Below are 19,134 nucleotides of genomic sequence, written 5' to 3'. Positions count from 1 at the left end.
TGCCTAATGCTTTTCAGTTCTAATTCTTCTTAATCTGCTGCCTTCTATTTGGGGTTCTATGTTGGTGTATTCTTCTGGTTCTTTTCTTACCCAAATACTCCACCATATCCTTCTGAGGCGCCTTAGGTTAACACTTTGAACATATGAAGAGCTGAACAAATGGTAAGAACTGTACTATTAAATAATAAATCCTCCCCACTCTTTCAATATCCCCAAAGATTTTGTCCATGGCCCGCCCTTCTCTCTCTAAACCCTGCTATTGCTATTTAGCAATCACTTACACACAATTGCTCCTAAATCTTGCCTCCTACTCCTTTTCCATCATATCAGTATCATATCTACTTTTTAGTTGCTTCAAATGCCTCCCCTTACCTATTTGCCTATCACTGTTAACAACATTTCAGGCTTCCCAATATCCACCTTGTCAACCAGGGTTCTAACCTTGAAAACTATGGCCTTCCCCTAACCTCTCCACAAATGCAGGCTCTCTCTGTCTCTCCACTGCTAACACTCTGTCTTCTCCATGAATGGTGCAAAGGAGAACCTTTCACCCTGAATCCTGACACACTTTCCCAGCTTTGTAGCCAAGCTGCTTAATCTAAATTTGTTGTTCAGCACAAAATTTGACAGTCCATAACACTATTAGTAGATATAATTTTTTCTGCATCAAGGAATGTCTTAGCCAGGGCTGGTCTTATCATGAGGCGAACTGAGGCAGGGCCATTAGGACCCAGAGTGTAGAAAATTGTGTCTGCTGCTGGTGCATATGTATTCTCTCTGCTCTAGATGCACAGAGATGGTGGAGTGCTGTGCTGGAGGAAGGAGGGCACAAGAGACATAAGAGGCAGGCAAGAGAAAAGATGAGAGGGAATAACAGAAAGCAGCAGGAGCTGCATGGAGAGAGAGGAGGAGGGGCCTCTTATGTACCTCTCTAGCACTCCCCAGAGCCTGCATTGATTAACACCAGCTTCTCAGGGAGCTTCCTGTTTCCTGCTGCTTCCCTGAACCCACTTGAGGAGAACAGGCAGTCAACTGAAGTAGTAGGAGCCAGTTAGGCCCTTAAGACGCTGATATCTTCCCTCACTCAGGCCCTGCTACCAGCCTGCTTATTTGTCCCCTTCAACTGAGTGTTGAGAACCACTATAGCTGGCACAGAACAGCAGTCATATGCGAAAGAAGAAAACGCCCCTCTGGGGCAGCATTCAGAAAAAGAAAGCAAGCAAAGGAAGCTTTTCTATCTAAGCAGGAAGGAGCTCTCCTGAGATACATAAACACAAATATCAGGGGGTACATCTGAAGAAGTGAGGTTTTTACCCACGAAAGCTTATGCCCAAATAAATCTGTTAGTCTTTAAGGTGCCACCAGACTCCTTGTTGTTTTTATAGAACACAAATGTTCACGGTGAGCCTTCTGGCCCCAGTGAGGATGTGAGTGGTGAGGAGATCCCTGATCGTCCAGTTAGTCAGAGTGCAGGTGACCTGACAGCTACTGCAGCATCCATATCTCTATCTCAAATGGATATAACCATGCACATTCCTGAAGAAAAGTGTAGATCAGAGAAGAGTGTGGTGGAGGCACAAGAAACAGCTGCTGCTGAGTTTAGTTCCGTAAGTCTAGATGATCCAGGACTGTGGACCCACTTGAATAGTAGCCTGAAGGACTTCCTTGTACTGCAAGGGCCACAGCAAGTGAAAAACTTCATGTTCCCCAAAGACAAGGAAAATAGATGTTTCCATCCAACACATTACTGGCGTTAAATCCCCAATGGTGACAAAGTGGAGAGGCCAGGGCTTGTGTACTCAAAAACCCAGCATGCTACATATGCTGTTTCTGTTGCAAACTCTTCCAGTCTAATGTTCCAGCCACATTGGGTTCTACAGGAACAAAGGACTGGAAAAATCTGGCTAGAAATCTAGCATGCCATGAGAAGACAGCAAATCACCAGAGAGCATTCCATAGGTGGAAAGAGCTTGAGCGGAGACTAAGGTTAAAGGCCACCATAGATTATCAGCATCAAGAGAAGATTGCATCAGAGTCTCTTTATTGGCAAAATGTTCTGAAAAGGCTCATTGCCATTATGAAAATGCTTGCTACCCAAAACCTAGCACTGCGTGGCACTTCAAATCAGCTGTGTGTGCCATACACCGGAATCTTCCTTAAAATTGTAGAGCTGATGGCTGAGTTTGATGTTGTACTCCAGGAGCATCTAAGAAGAGTCACCTCCCAAGAAATGTACACACACCACTACCTTGGAAAAAAACATTCAAAATGAGATCATACAGTTATTGGCAACAAAAGTCATACAGAAGATTGTGGCAGATCTGAAGTCAGCAAGATATTACTCTGTTATTCTGAACTGCACACTTGACATCAGCCATATGGAACAAATGACTTTAATGGTGCGTTTTGTAAAAACAGAACCTAGTGAAAATGTCCCTGCAATGGTGACTGTCACAGAGCATTTTCTGGAATTTATTGACATTGATGATACTACAGGAGCTGGTATGACAAATGTGTTTCTTAAAAAGCTGGAAGATATGGGAATTGCGATAGCTGACATGAGAGGTCAGGGCTACGATAATGGTGCCAACATGAGAGGAAAGAACAAAGGAGCACAGACATGGATCCGAGAGTTAAACCCTCAAGCTTTTTTTGTCCCATGCAGTTCTCATTCATTGAACTTGGTGGTCAGTGATGCAGCATCAGCTTCTAGTGAGGCAACTGAATTTTTTAATGTAATTCAAAGCATCTATGTATTTTTCTCTGCATCAATTCATCGATGGCAAATTTTGAAGCAACATCTGGGAACATCCTCTCTGACACTGAAACCACTGAGTGCCACATGATGGGAAAGTCGAGTGGAGGTAATAAAGCCTATCAAACACCAAATTGCGAAGATAGATGATGCCATAGTTGCCATTATGGAGGATAATGCTATGACAGGAACTGTTTGTGGGAGAACAGTGGCAGAGGGAAATGGAATCACCAGAAACATACATAACTTCAAATTTCTGTGTGGCTTAGTGTTGTAGCATGACACACTGTTTGAAATAAATGTTGTAAGCAAGAGACTCCAAGATGTTGACCTTGATATATCTGGAGCAATGGAACAAATGGTCAAAGCAAAGTCATACCTACAGTCTTACCGGTCAGACGAGGGATTTCAAAATGTTCTGAAGAGTGCACAGAAGTTGGCAGAGGAACTTCACACTGAAGATATTTTCACACCCATTCAAGAATACAGGAGTCATCGAAAAAGACGACATTTTGATTACGAGGCACGATTAATCCCATAAGAAACCCCAAACAAAGAATTTAACTTTGAATTGTTAACCAGGTGCTAGATTGTGCAATACAGTCAGTTGAAGAACATTTCATGCAGCTCAAGGAACACATCCGTATATTTCGGATGTTGTATGATATTCCCAAACTCCTTCCTATACCTGAAGACAACCTACACCAGCATTGCAGGGCACTAGAGACAGTGTTGACACATGATGACATGCACGATATTGATGTGAGTGATTTAGGTGATGAACTGAAAGCCCTTTGAAGATACATTTCAGCAGGATCAACTCCAAAGGCTGTTCTGGAATATGTGTGCACAAATAAGATGACCACCCTCTTTACAAATGCTTTTGTTGCTCTGTGCATACTTTTAACACTTCCTTAAACAGTTGCCAGTGGAGAACGCAGCTTCTCCAAGCTGAAGTTTATAAAAACACATCTACACTCCACAATGACACAGGAGACGCTGGTCGGCCTTGCAACCATCTCAATAGAGCATGAGCTGGCCCAGACTGTGGATCTTCAGGAAGTAGTTCAAATCTTTGCAACCAAGAAGGCACAGAAAGCACCACTTTGATTATTCAAACAGATAAAAATGCCAGTGTTTACTATGCAGACAAAAAAAATTAAATTTGCTGTTCAGGTGTTTGAAAGTTAAGATTTAACTTACTTAAAATTTTTGAACAAGGCATTTTAAGTTGTTAGTTCTCCTTTATTGGGGTAGGTAGCAGAGCAGTACCATGAGAGGAACAGAACAGGAAGAAGGCAGAACTGAGACCTTTCAAAGTTTTGGCCCAAGCAAGGGGGCAGGGAGGTGTCATTTGAACTCCCCGCCTCAGGTGCCAAAATGTTGTGGGCCGGCCCTGGTCTTAGCCCAATAAATGAAGTACATCAGTAGGAAATAAAAAGCAACAATATGCTAAAAGGAAATATGAGAGTAATTTGAAAAAGAACAAAGCAATACAGTGAAATTAGGAAGCAAACAAAGAAATAACTAAATCAAGTTTAAATGTGCGGCCTTGATGATATGCTGAGCAAATTTGAGCTTTTTTGTTATATAGATAAATGCTGTATTCACAGTGCCTGCTTTCTGCACAGTGTAAGAAATATATTCCCCAGTCATGCGTTACCTATGACATCAGAGGAACATTTTTATCTTCCCCAGAAAAGGGCATCTCCCTTAAGCAATTATAGAGCACATGTGAAAACTGGTGCTGGCAGTGTTAACCACACAGAATCCCTTGGAAGTCACAAGCTGAAATCAAGAGACTTGGTATAGCTGCATTGGCAGCATTATTCCTTCTGGAAGAAAAAAGAGCAATTTGTCCCTAAAATATTCTCTACTGTCCCTAAAAATTTAAAAGGCCAGGGGACATGTATCTCAAGGTGGTAATTTACAGCTGAAACCTTGATTAAAGGGGGTAATTTAGACACATGGAGATAAAGATAGCAGTACCCAGTTGTATCAATCATTGCCAGAAAGATTTTGAGCACCGGGTTTTCTTTTGGGAAAAACAAAACAAAAAAAGTGGATATTTTCCAGTTCAGTTTATCTCTTACACCCAGACAGTGGATTTAAAATTTTTAAATTGCAAAGCGGTATAGAAAATGTTTTCAGGAGGTATGCAAGCTCACAGGCGTGGAACCTTACAATTTCTTCCATGTAAATGGATTATTTAAAAAGAACAGTCTTGTGAACTAACTTTTAAGCAGCACAGAAAATAGTGTGTTCAACTTGCCTCATAATAACTTTGCACTGCATTGCAAAATGCTTCATCTGCTACAATTTGTGTCTCTCCATTCAGGAAGGCCTGGAAACGGTCCTTAAGTATCTGTAATTGCTGTCTGTTGAGCTGTGGGAGAAAAAGGTAAATGCTATTAGTATCAATATCAAAACTTTTTCCAACGTCAAACTAATGTCCTTTTGGGGGCAGGGATTGGAAAAGAAATGGGCTCGCTCAAAGTACTGGCTCTTTAAAGTCCAGGCAGAGCAGATAGGGACTGATAGGAGAAATAGGCAAACTGCAGCAGCTCTCGGACATTCACTAAGTACAGAAGCAGAGACTGCAGAGACTTAGCATACCACCAGCGGCATTAGTGTATCCCCACTGGTGTATCCCTCATGTACTTGTAGTGATGTTGGTTGGTCACAACGGGGGGGGGGGGGGGGGGTTGGGGGGGGGAGAAGAAGAGAGAGAATCTCCTCTTGTGGCAGTTCCCATAGTTCAGCAATAGCAACTCGACCCTCAGCATGGCAGTTGCCTCAGTGAGCAACCATTGGTTTACTCTCAGACTTCAAAGAAGGCTGAAAACTGAGTGACCTTTTGTGGCTCTTCGCAGTCTGCCTGGGACTTCACTATCTAGAGTAGTTTTGCATCATCTGCAAATTTTGCCACTTCAGATTCTTAAACCTTGGTTCTAGTGCTGTAGCTATCTTCAGAAATCTCATGTTGGTACCTTCTTTGCGTTATGTCAAATCTGCTGTGAAAGTGTTCTTAAAATGAACAACGTGTGCTGGGTCATCATCCGAGACAGCTATAACATGAAATATATGGCAGAATGCGGGGACAAAAGAGCAGGGGAGTTAGAATTCCCCCCAAGGAAGTTCAGTCTCAAATTTAATTAACACTTTTTTTTTTTTTTACGAGCGTCATGAGCATGTACTCTGGAATGTTGACCAAAGCATGAAGGGGCATACAAATGTTTAGCATATCTGGCACGTAAATAACTTGCAATGCTGGCTACAAAAGTGCCATGCAAATGCCTGTTCTCACTTTCAGGTGACATTGTAATTAAGAAATGGGCAGCATTGAATAGCTCAGTGGTTTGAGCATTGGCCTGCTAAACCCAGGGTTGTGAGTTCAATCCTTGTCTTAGTGATTGGCTGAACAAGGAGTATAACTGAGTGAACTTGTACATTGAAATTTTACATTGTTTTGGTTTTGAGTGTAGTTATGTAACAAAACAAAAAAAAAAAATCTACATTTGTAAATTGCACTTTAACAACCAAGATTGCACAACAGTACTTGTATGAGGTGAACTGAAAAATACTATTTCTTTTATCATTTTCACAGTGCAAATATTTGTAATTAAAATAATATACACTTTAATTTCAATTACAACAGAGAATACAATATACATGAAAATGTAGAAAAAATCCAAAATATTTAATACATTTCAATTAGTAGTCTATTAACAGTGCGATTAAAACAGCAATTAGTCGCGATTAACTTTCTACTTGAAGTTCATGATTAAAATATTCAAACACTGCTGATTGAAAGGAAGTCAGCCTTTTGAACCTTGCTTTGTTAAGCAAGCATACAGCCATGGTGTGTTTTAAGTAACTAACACAAATACTTTGTAGTCCAAAAGATAATGCTTGCTAATGGATGTACTGTGCAGTGTATCACACTTACACCATGCAGAATCATTTATTGCAAATGTTTTTTTTTCTAATTATTGCCAACTTTTTGTTGAGCCAATACTGAAATATCCAAAACCTCATATGACAATGCTAGAAATTGCTAAATAATAATGACTGGCAAAATACTCAGCAGGAAAAAACGGTTTCCATTTTGGACCACTTTTCTAAGAAGATAAAAAAATAATTTAGATTTTGCATGTTTCATTTAGGACTTGCCTTTAACTGCCAAAGTTAGCTTGAATTAGTACACTGGAGTTACTCCACTCAAGCTAGCCTACCTCAAGTGAGAGCAACCAACTGCAAAGCACTGGAGCAACACAGAGTGATTTGATTAACACCCGATTAATTGCTGCATCACCACAGACTCACTAACTCCAGCATCAGCAGCAGTGTGGATGTTCACAAGCCAGGGTCCTGCAGATCCAGGTTTACAATGCAGTGTAGACATACCCATTGAGGTCACTGGAGTTGCATCATTGTAAATGAGAGAACCAAACTCTGCTCATCTTATTGAAAAGCTGAGTGAAATAAGAGGAGACATAGCCGGGGGGATGAGATTGGACATAGGAAGGACAGGGGGGAAGGACACAAAGAGGCCCGCAACATATAGTGCTACTAATGGGAGACAGGCTAAACGACATACATTAGGGTGTTTATACACCAATGCGAGAAGCCTAGGTAATAAAATGGAGGAATTGGAGCTCTTGGTCCAAGAATTGAAACCAGATATCGTAGGAATAACTGAAACGTGGTGGAATGGCAGTCACGACTGGAACACAGGTATGGAGAGGTATGCGCTGTTTAGGAAGACCGGGACAAAGGTAAAGGTGGGGGGGTGGCATTGTATGTCAATAGTGAAATAAGCTGTAAAGAAATAATAGTGGATGGAATAGATAACACGGAGTCCGTCTGGGCGATACTCACACTGGGTAAAAGGACTACTACAGCCTCTCCGGGGATAGTGCTTGGGGTGCGCTATAGACCGCCGGGATCGACCCAGGACATGGATAAGGAACTATTTAATGTATTAAGGGAAGTAAATACTAATAGAAACTGTGTAATTATGGGGGACTTTAACTTCCCGGATATAGATTGGGGAACAAACGCTAGTAGCAATAATAGGGCTCAGATGTTCCTAGATGTGCTTGCTGATCAATTCCTTCATCAAGTGGTAGTTGAACCGACGAGGGGGGGGCCATTTTAGATTTGATTTTGGTAAGTAGTGAGGACCTCGTTGAGGAAGTGATAGTGGGGGACAACTTGGGCTCCAGTGATCATGAGCTAATTCGGTTTAAACTAAATGGAAGGAGTAACAGAATTAAGTCAAAGACTAGGGTTTATAATTTTAAAAAGGCCAATTTTAACAAATTAAGGGGACTGGTAAGGGAAGTGGATTGGGCAAACGTATTAAGGGATCTAAAGGCAGAAGAAGCCTGGGATTACTTTAAGTTAAAGATGCATGAGCTGTCAGAGGCCTGTATCCCCAAAAAGGGAAAAAGATTACTAAGCAAAAGATTTAGACCGAGCTGGATGAGCGACCGACAAAGGGGCGATTAAGAAAAAACAGAAAGCGTACAAAGAGTGGAAGAGGAGAGGGATCAGTAAGGAAACTTACCTTAGTGAAGTCAGAGAATGTAGAGATAGAGTGAGAAAGGCCAAAGGCCGTGTAGAGTTGGACCTAGCGAGGGGAATTAAAAGCAATAGTAAAAGGTTTTACAGCCATATAAATAGGAAGAAAGCAAAGAAAGAAGAAGTGGGACCGCTGAAGACTATAGCCGGAGAGGAGATTAAAGATAATCTAGGCATGGCGCAATATCTCAATGAATATTTTGCATCGGTGTTTAATGAGGCCAATGAAGGTATTAGGGATACTAGCACCGTTACAGAGGGGCATACACGATGGGGGATTACCGCATCCGAGGTAGAAACAAAACTTGAACGCCTTAATGGGACTAAGTCGGGAGGACCAGACGATCTTCACCCGAGAATATTGAAGGAATTGGCACGGGAAATAGCAGGCCCATTAGCGATAATATTTAATGAATCTGTAAACTCGGGGGTGGTCCCGTTAGACTGGAGAATAGCCAACGTGGTTCCTATTTTCAAGAAAGGGAAAAAAAGTGATCCGGGTAACTATAGGCCTGTTAGTTTAACATCTGTAGTGTGCAAGGTGCTGGAGAAGATTCTGAAAGAGAAACTAGTTGAGGACCTAGAGGTTAATGGCAATTGCGATAAATTACAGCATGGTTTTACGAAGGGCAGATCGTGCCAAACGAATCTGATCTCCTTCTTTGAGAAAGTAACGGACTTATTAGATAAGGAAAATGCGGTGGACCTAATATACCTGGATTTCAGTAAAGCGTTTGATACTGTACCCCATGAGGAATTATTGGTTAAACTGGAAAACATGGGGATCGATATGAAAATCCAGAGGTGGATAAGGAATTGGTTAATGGGGAGAATGCAGAGGGTCGTATTAAAGGGTGAACTGTCGGGTTGGAGGGAGGTTACTAGTGGAGTCCCTCAAGGTTCGGTTTTGGGACCCATTTTATTTAATCTATTTATAACTGACCTCGGAACCGATTGCAAGAGTGGGCTGATAAAGTTTGCGGATGATACGAAGGTGGGAGGAGTTGCAAATTCAGAGGAGGATAGGGATATTCTGCAGGGAGACTTGAATGAGCTTGTGAATTGGAGTATCAGAAATAAGATGAAATTTAATAGTGAAAAGTGTAAGGTGATGCACTTGGGGATGACTAATAACAATTTTAGTTACAAGATGGGGACGCATTGGTTAGAAGTAACGGAAGAGGAGAAGGACCTAGGGGTCCTTGTGGACCGCAGGATGACTATGAGTCGACAATGTGACATGGCGGTGAAAAAAGCCAATGCGGTCTTGGGATGTATTAGGCGAGGTATATCTAGTAGGGATAAGGAGGTCCTGCTTCCGTTGTATAAGGCGCTGGTGAGACCTCATTTGGAGTACTGTGTGCAGTTCTGGGTCTCCCATGTTTAAAAAAGATGAACTCAAACTGGAATGGGTGCAGAGAAGGGCGACCAGGATGATCAGAGGAATGGAAAACCTGTCGTATGAAAAGCGATTAGAGGATCTTGGGTTGTTTAGTCTGACAAAACGAAGGCTGAGGGGGGGATATGATTGCTATCTTTAAATATATCAGAGGGATAAATACAAGGGAGGGAGAGGAATTATTCCAGCTTAGTACTAATGTGGACACGAGAACGAATGGATATAAACTGGCCGTGGGGAAGTTCAGGCTTGAAATTAGACGAAGGTTTCTGACCGTCAGAGGGGTGAAATATTGGAACGGCCTTCCGAGGGAAACGGTGGGGGCGACAGACCTGTCTGGTTTTAAGATTAAGTTAGATAAGTTTATGGAGGGAATGGTTTAATGGTAAAACACAGTAGCCAAGGAAAACCAAGCAATGGTACGTAAATAGCATAATGGCCAACAAGGGTCAGGCTAGAGACTCTTGCCTACATGCTCGGGGTCTTACTGATCGCCATATTTGGGGTCGGGAAGGAATTTTCCTCCAGGGTAGATTGGCTGAGCCTCTGGAGGTTTTTCGCCTTCCTCCGCAGCATGGGGCAGTGATCACCAGCAGGAGGGTCTCTGCCGATTGAAGTCACTAAAACACAGGATTGGGGACTTCAACGGCAGAGTCCAGGGAAGGGTCTTGTGGCCTGCAGCATGCAGGGGGTCAGACCAGATGATCATAATGGTCCCTTCTGACCTTAAAGTCTATGAGTCTATGAGTCTATTAATGTTGCGTATAACTTAAGGAATTTTACAAAGAACTGCTACCAGAGGTAGTACCCGTGAGAATTTTCAATTGCTTTACAGCAGATGAGGCTTAACAAGCTATAGCATGACAAGATTCCTCAAACATTTAAACAGCCACATGCCTCCATGACTTGTATGCTGAAACCTGCAGCAATTTACTACAAAATTCACCTCTCAATTATATGTAAAAGCTATTTGTTGTTTTGCAACAAGAAATGACAACACAAACTTAGCAAATATTGTATTGATTTTTGAATGGGACAAATCCTAAAAAAGAGTAGTGTGTATAGAAAAGAGGGAGGAGTCAATTCAAAGCTGAAGAACTATGCACACTATGCACAGTTATGGAACAGGTAACTGTCCTTTCTTCTTCGAGTGCTTGCTCATGTGTATTCCACAGTAGGTGATTGCAAGCGATGTCTGATGGAGGTGGGTAGGAGTTCACAGATTCCCTGGCTGAAACACAGCTCTATCGAAACCAGTGTCATCCCTGGCATGGGAGACGATTGCGTAATGCAATGTGAACGTGTGAACTGAAGACCAGGTAGCGGCTTTATAGATGTCCTGGATAGGGACATGGGCCACAAAGACCGCCAACGAGGCCTGAGCCCTTGTCGAGTAAGCCCTTACAATAGGTGGTGCGGGAACCCCTGCAAGGTCGTAGCATGTGTGGATGCTCAATGTAATCCACCGGGAAAGCCTCTGGGTGGAGATCGGTTGACCCTTCATGCGCTCAGCTGAAGCAACAAAGAGTTGCGAAGACCTGTGGAACAGCTTAGTCCGATCCAGATAAAAAGCCAGTGCTCTGCGCACATCGAGCATATGGAGGTGACATTCCTCGTTAGAGGCATGAGGTTTGGGGCAGAGGATAGGCAGGAAGATGTCCTGGCCCATGTGAAAAGCAGAGACCACCTTAGGGAGGAATGCCGGGTGTGGGCAGAGCTGAAACTTGTCCTTGTGAAAAACTGTGTAAGGGGGGGGTCGCAGGTTAGGGCCCTGAGCTCCGAGACCCGCCGGGCTGACGTGATGGCCACAAGGAAGGCTACCTTCCATGAAAGGTGAGACCATGAGCATGTGGCCAGGGGTTCGAACGGGGGCTCCAGAAGGCGGGAGAACATCAAATTTAGATCCCACAGAGGGACGGGGTTCTAGCATAAGGAAAGGACCAAGTCTAGCCCTTTGAGGAAACGTCCAGTCATGGCATGGGAGAAAACTGAGCAGCCCTGGACCGGCGGATGGAACGCTGAAGTAACCGGCAGGTGCACCCTGACGGAGGAAGGGGCCAGGCCTTGAGTTCTAAGGTGAAGAAGGTAATCGAGGATAAGTTGGAGTGGGGCAGACATTGGGGAAGTACCCCGCTTGCCCACCCACCTGAAGAACCTGGACCACTTCGCCAGGTAGGCTCGGCCCGTGGATAGCTTTCTACTTTCGAGGAGGACACACCTGACCCCTTCCGAACACCACCTCTCCTCTGCATCAAATGGAAGGTGGCCAGATTAGGGTGGAGGAGGTGGCCCTGGTCCTGGAAGAGTAGGTCCGGGCAGAGCGGCAATGGCCGCGGAGGGGCCATGAACAAGCCTAGGAGGGTCCCATACCAATGCTGCTGGGACCAAGCTGGGACGATCAGGACGACATGCGCCTCATCCGTTTTCACTTTCTCCGGGACCTTGCCAATGTGAGGAAACTGGGGAAAGGCATAAAGGAGTTGACCCGACCATGACAGGAGGAAGGCATCTGAGATCACGTTCCTCCCAACCCCCCACCTCCCCTCTGGAACAGAACCTGTGGCAACGGCGGGTCTGTCGGGTCGCAAACAGGTCTACTTGGGTAGTGCCCCACGCTCGGAAAAGCTGGTGAGTGACCTCCGAGTTGAGCAACCACTCGTGTTGGGAGGAGAAAACCCTGCTCAAGCGATCGGCCTGTCTGTTGTTGACGCCTGGCAGGTGGAAAGCCTTCAGGGAGATGTTGTGGGCTATACCGAACTTCCATAGGCTGAGGGCTTCCAGGCAGAGGGCCGAGGACCTCGTCCCGCCTTGCCGGTTGATGTAAAAGATCATGGCGGTGTTGTCCGTGAGTAGTCTGACCACCTTGCTGTGCAGCTGTGAGCTGAACGCCACACAGGCTAAGCGTATAGCCCTGAGTTCCCTGACGTTTATGTGAAGGGACAGCTCCGCGGCTGACCACATCCTTCTGGTCTGAGTTCCCTATGTGGGCCCCCCAACCCAGGTCCGACGCATCGGACACTAGGTCTAGTGACGGGGTCAGGTCCCAGAAGAGAACTCCCTGGAGCATGCTGGCCGGGCAGGACCACCATTGTAGTGTGGCGATCACCCACGCTGGTACCGAGAGGACCTTGTCCAGTTTGTCCCGGGCCTGGGAGAACTCTGAGGCCAACCAGAGTTGGAGGGGCCTCATCCAAAGCCTGGCGTGGCAGACCACGTACATGCACGCCGCCATGTGGCCCAGGAGCTGCAGGTGACGGGGAACTCCGTGACCGAGGCTATAAGCCCCTTCAGGGTCTGGAACCTGTCCAGGGGAAGGGAGGCTGTGGCCTTGGAGGCATCCAGGAGAGCGCCTATGAATTCTGTGCGCTGCACCGGAACCAATGTCGACTTGGCCTCATTTACTAGGAGGCCTAGGTTGGCACACGTAGCCAAGAGCAGGTCCACGTGGTTCTGTACCTGGGACCGTGAGCTGCCCTTGAGCAGTCAGTTGTCAAGGTAGGGGAATATCTGTACCCCTCGGCATCTGAGGTAGGCCGCCACTACCGCCATACACTTTGTGAATACTCTGGGCACGGTGGACAGGCCAAACGGGAGGTATTGTTCCTGTCTCACTAGGAAACGGAGGAAGCGTCTGTGCCCCTCGAATATATGGATATGGAAATATGCATCCTGAAGGTCCAGGGCTGCATACCAATCGCCAGTGTCCAGAGTGGATATGATACATGCCAGAGAGACCATGCGGAACTGGCATTTTGCCATGAACCGATTGAGGTCTCACAGATCCAGTACGGGCCTGAGCCCCCATTTCGCTTCAGGGATCAGGAAGTAACGGGAGTAAAACCCTTTCCCCCAGAACTCCCACGGAACCTTCTCCACAGCTCCCAAGCTGAGGAGCCGACCCACTTCCTGCTGTAACAGGGGTAAATGCGACGGATCCCCCTTGCCGTCCAAGTGAGGGAGGTGGGAGGGCGGGGGAGAGACAAATTGTAGCATGTAACCCTGGGAAATGGTGTTGAGGACCCATTGGTCCGATGTGATTCGGGACCATTCCGTAAGGAACGCACACAAGCGGTTGCTGAAGGCAAACTTTATTGGTAGGAGGGTCCTCTCGGGGGTCACCAGGGTACCCTCCTGCAACCAGTCAGAACTGTCTCTTGCCCTGCTGCTTGCCCCTGGAGGGCCCAGCGAGACTGCCTCTGAGGTTGCCTCTTTTGGGTCTTGAACCTCTTGTAAGCGGGCTTGTATCTTGGCTGGGGCACAGGGACGGAGGCCTGCGTCGTAGGTTTTTCCTTGGGTGAGACGTAGAGCCCGAAGGTTTGAAGGGTGGTACGTGAGTCTCCATGCCATGGAGCCTCACGTCTGTTTGTTCTGCGAACAGGTCCTTGCCATCAAAGGGAGGATCCCGCATCACAGACTGCGCCTCCACGGAGACCCCGGACAGCAGTAGCCATGATGCCCTGCGCATGGACACGGCCGAGGCCATGGACCGAGCAGCCATGTCAGCTGCATCCGACGGCGCCGCCCTCCTCCACCAGCGCCTTAAAATACTTCCTTTCGCTCTCCGGAAGGGAGGGCTCGAATTTTGGCAGTGACCCCCATAAGTTAGTTAGGAGTTGGGGGCCGCGTGGGTATAAAGGTATTCGTGCCCTTTCATGAGCACGAAATATTCGCGCTCTGCCTTTTTCGATATGGGGGCGAGGGAGGCCGGCGTTCACCAGAGGGCATTGGAGATGTTAGTCACTCCTTCGTGCAGCGGGAGGGCCACTCTGCCTGGTACCGAGGACGAGAGCACGTCAAACAGTGAGTCTGAGGGTCCCTCCATCTCCTCAGCTTGGAGTTGGAGACTGGATGCTACTCGCTTTAGTAGCTCCTGATGGGCCCTGAAGTCCTCCTGTGGTGCAGAGGGGGGTGGGGCTGCAATTTTGTCATCCGGTGCAGGGGAGGGGGCCAGTATGGGGCTCTGCACCTTGGCCGGTGCCATGGGATCCACCCCTTAGTCGGACTCCTCGTGCGGTGCCAAGGATCCATGACCCGCCAATCTATCCCTCGGAGGTCTGGATAGTGCGGCTGAAGGAGCCTCCAATGCTCCTGCTATTGAACAAGGGCCTTGCTAGGCATGTACGGGGGGCCAAGGGGTCCACTGGCACCACTGGCCTTGCCACGGGGGCCCTTGCCATTGACTATGGTGCAGCACCGGCGGCATCAGCTGGTCGAGTTAGCCCGGCTGAGTCATAGGGCACCACGTGGAGGTCGAGGTCGGGGTTACCAACGATCTATCGGTGCCATGGGAGCAGTACGAGCAGTGGTACTGAAAGCGATGTCTGCCTCGGGACCGGGACTCCAACGTTGACAAACGGTGCCGCCTCAAGCTGCTACTCCTCAAGACGCTTCGATGCCAGGATCCGTGACGACGGGGAGCTGGTGATCCCCCGCCGGGAGCCGTGGGCACAGTGCCTTGTGAGAGCTGGAGCGTGACCGGCGACGGCGCCCGTGTCAGGAGTGACTTCGGTAGCTCCGCCAAGAATGGGAGCGTCTACGGCGTCTGCGCCTGTCCCGCCCATACTCTGTACTCAACATGGAGCGGTGCCTGGAACTCCGCTCCGACAGCATCTGACCAGACAACCTGTTGGGCGACGAAAGCAGAGGTTGGATGCTGTGTCCTAACAGGACACTGCTCTCTGGCCTGCTCGCCGCTCAATCCCCTGACCGGGATCTGCATCGGGTCGGTGTCAACTGTCGAGAGCCCAGTGGCAGCTTGCCTCTAGAGCAGGGTCTGGGTGCCGGCAGTGCCCCGGGCACCTGCAGAATCATAATGTCTTTGGCTGCCTGCAGGGCCTCCGGCGTCGACACAACCGGGCTGCTCCACTCAAACTGAGTCGGAACTCTAGAGCCCGGGGGGGAACTGGGGCTGCCCGTCGCGAGTCTAGCTTCTCCCTTGCTTTCTCTCGATGCCTCTGAGAGGATGGAGCCTCTGCTTCTTGGACGGGAAGCGTTGCCAGCCAGCGGAAGGTGCCGGGAGATCGCTGCACACCAAAGATGAAGTGCCCGGTGCCAATTCCGCTCGGCGCACCAGGGTTGGGGCCAGTGCCGATTCCATGAGAAGGGCCCGAAGTCTAATGTCTCTCTCTTCTTTAGTTCTGGGTTTAAAGGACCTGCAGATCTTACAGCGGTCGCTGATGTCAGATTCGCCCAAGCAACGGAGACAGTCGGCGTGCGTATCACTTCTAGGCATCGAACGCCTGCAAGACTCGCATGATTTAAACTCTGGGGCCTGGGGCATGCCTCGGCCCGAACACTAACTAACTAAGCTGAAACTTTATTGAGCAAACACACACAGGTACTACTAACAATGCAACAAGTTCTGGGACGAGCTGCAGCAAAGCTAGAGCAAGTAGTTCTGATGCACCATAACTGGCGGCAAGAAGGAACTGAGGGTGGGGAGAGCGCGCGGCTCCCCTTATAGCGCATTATAGAGGCACCACTCCAGGGGTCGCAGCAGCACTCCCCCTACAGGTACTGCTGAGGGAAAAACTTCTGGCATGGCGAGCATGCACACCTATTGTGGAATACCCATGAGCAGGTACTTGAAGAAAAACTAACCATTTCCATAGTCAGAGAATGTAGCACTGCTAGGAAATAGCAGACAGATGAATATTCTATTAGAATATGTGCGTTGTCTGCCAGAGCAATTATAAAAATGTTTTTCCTGCTTGCAGACTGTATTCTTTCTATGTGATTTACCAGTCTGTTACTGACCTATCAAACAGAAAAATTATGGATGAAATACTGCAACAAATTTATTTCTGGCTTTCTCAGCTCTAATGTTCCTAGTTTAAAATACTGGATTGCCTTTTAATTTTTTTAAGCAATGAATAGAAAAGCAACTTATAAATATTCTAGACAGTAGGGAGAGGGCAGAGTAGCATTTGAGGACTGTTAGATTGTTCTTAAATTACTTGCATTTCACTGTGGAATTTTGAGGTTTGAGGAAATAAAAAAAGTACTGTCAACGTGACAGAAAATAATTTCAAATGGAAAATTACAACAGACTGCATATAGCACCGAGAGAATGACAACATGTTAAGCATATTTTAATAGAGCTAACTGGTTTGACTTGTAGAGATGCAATTGGGCCAGCTGCCAAAAAAAAAAAAAAAAAAAAAAAAAAAACACCAGAAGAATTTTTATTGTCCCATACTATTGAAGGATTCCTCAGCCACAGTACACACCTCAGACTACTGAGGTTGCTGTATGCTCCCCTACCCTCTCCTGTGTCTTTTCGTTGTTGTTCATTTTGAAGACCCTCATTAGCATGTACTAATGAACATACGAGAAAGATTTTTAAAAAATCTAACAGAAAGAGGGGGATTGAGGAGAAGCACTCAGCAAAGGGGAGAGAGATAAATGAAAGGAACATAAAGTGAAAGCGAGATTCAGAAAAATTAAAGGTTTTATTGCTGTTTTTATTACATCCTTCCCCTCATTCAGGCAGTACAGAGATGCACTCTTAAACCTTTGCACTTTAATAAATGAAGGGCCTGATGCTTCTTTACATGTGTTATTTCTACATCAGTGCTCGGAACTTGTGGGGATTTCTTTCTGTTTCTGCCGGGAAAGTGAGGTTTCCTCCAACCATACGAGTGGCAGGATGTTTGACCCCTGCAAAACTGAAAATCTGGGGAAGATCTGCCAGAGGCACTGTGATCCTGCTCAGACTGTGCTGCTGCCCCAGGGAATAAAGGGATTCCACATCAATCAACGTTTAAGTGGCACAGAGGGGAGGAGAGCATGGGTGGAACTATGCAGCAAAGCGTGGCCATCCACCCTGTACGATTTTGAAGAGGTTACCATCTCTTCAAAATGCAACTGTAAAAGTCATCCAACCACCTCTTCAATCCCCTTCATTGGCTTCCTCTCACTTTCTACTGCAAATTTACGCGCCTCTGTCCTTTCTTTCAAGAATTTATAGAAACTGGCCCAAAGATATCTTTCTGTTCTCCCTGTCTCCTTTACTCTGCACAAACCGCATACCTACTCCTCTTCTTAGGGCACATCTTCACTACCCGCCAGATCGGCGGGTAGCGATCGAGCTATCGGGGATCGATTTATCGCGTCTAGTGTAGACACGATAAGACGCTCCCCGATCGCTCTGCCGTCGACTCCGGAACTCCACTGCAGCGAGAGGTGGAAGCAGAGTTGACGGGGGAGCAGCAGCGGTCGACTCGCCACCTTCCTCACAGCCAGGTAAGTCGACCTAAAATATGCAACTTCAGCTACGCATCTTAGGTCGACACTCCCCCGTAGTGTAGACTTAGCCTTAGAGTCTTGCTCTCACATGTGGACCATCTCCTTATTACTCCTTACTCTCCACCTTAAAACAGTTCTTTTTGAGTTTGTAGTTCCACTCAGAAGTACTAAGCTAGGTAATTGAAAAGTCTTTACTCCCACTGCCCCAAACAAAAATCCAAGAATTAACGAGACATGCAATAAACTTCACAATCAGTCTCAGTGTTTTTGTCACATCCCACCCACCTGCTTCAGTTGTACATTGTCTGCTTGGATTTTAAGATCCTGAAAGAATGGACTGTCGTCATACTTCTCTGTAGAGTGCCCATACTGTAAATGTTACACATATAACAAACAATAGTAACCACTGCTTCACAGCTGAACAGAGCCAAATTCCAGCTATTCTGGGCTTCAGTTTATTTTTTCTCCAAGAGGCAGAGTCAAGCTAAGGGAGGAACAAATTTCCTGGAAAGACTATTAACGATCTTGAAGTTTAATTCTTATTATATAAAGTTTTGCAGTAAAACTTGCTACCCAGTAAATGAGCAATTTACTTTTTAAAAAATTATTACTACTCCTCCTCCTCTTCTTTATACCTGGTCTTTTAGTCAGAAAATATCAAGGGAGAAAAACATCTTTAGAAAGCGTAGCTGAACATCTCTCCATTTTTTTAATCCAAGTTACATTACTAATTTTATTTTGCATCAACGAGTTAATGCAAATATAGCTAGTTTCACTGCATAATATCTTCTATTTTAAAAAATGAATATAAAAAGTTTTCAGCTACTACATTTTAAAAACTCTTTAACAAACTAAACTCCTTTATTAAAAATACAGTTTTATAAAGAAATTAAATAGATTTGTTTAAACAAATACTTTAATTTTAAAACTACCCATCCCATTTGAAAGCCTTCACAATCTGATCTAGAATCATTCTGTATCTGAAAACCTTAAAAAAAGAACAGGAGTACTTGTGGCGCCTTAGAGACTGGCCTGTCTCTTGCTTACAGACAGCCCCCAAACCTGAAGCAAATACTCACCAGCAACCACACACCACACAACAAAAACACTAACCCAGGAACTTATTCCTTGCAACAAAGCCCGTTGC

The 19,134-nt window shown here is 46.1% G+C and overlaps 1 protein-coding gene across 4 annotated transcripts in view; it reads right to left on the bottom strand.

Annotated features, from left to right (window-relative positions):
- Positions 1-19,134, bottom strand: part of CADPS2 (calcium dependent secretion activator 2) — a 576,541-nt gene that overhangs the window by 464,934 nt on the left and 92,473 nt on the right. For all 4 annotated transcript variants that reach the window (XM_054023205.1, XM_054023212.1, XM_054023223.1 and 1 more), the window contains exon 2: positions 5,028-5,141. In XM_054023205.1, coding sequence (XP_053879180.1) covers positions 5,028-5,141 — 114 coding nt within the window. The remainder of the gene's footprint in view (positions 1-5,027; positions 5,142-19,134) is intronic.

This window comes from Malaclemys terrapin, chromosome 1 (genome assembly GCF_027887155.1).
Source record: "Malaclemys terrapin pileata isolate rMalTer1 chromosome 1, rMalTer1.hap1, whole genome shotgun sequence".
NCBI classification, from domain to species: domain Eukaryota; kingdom Metazoa; phylum Chordata; order Testudines; family Emydidae; genus Malaclemys; species Malaclemys terrapin.
The sequence above is the reverse complement of the archived record's forward strand: the minus strand, read 5'-3'. Positions and strand labels throughout refer to the sequence as shown.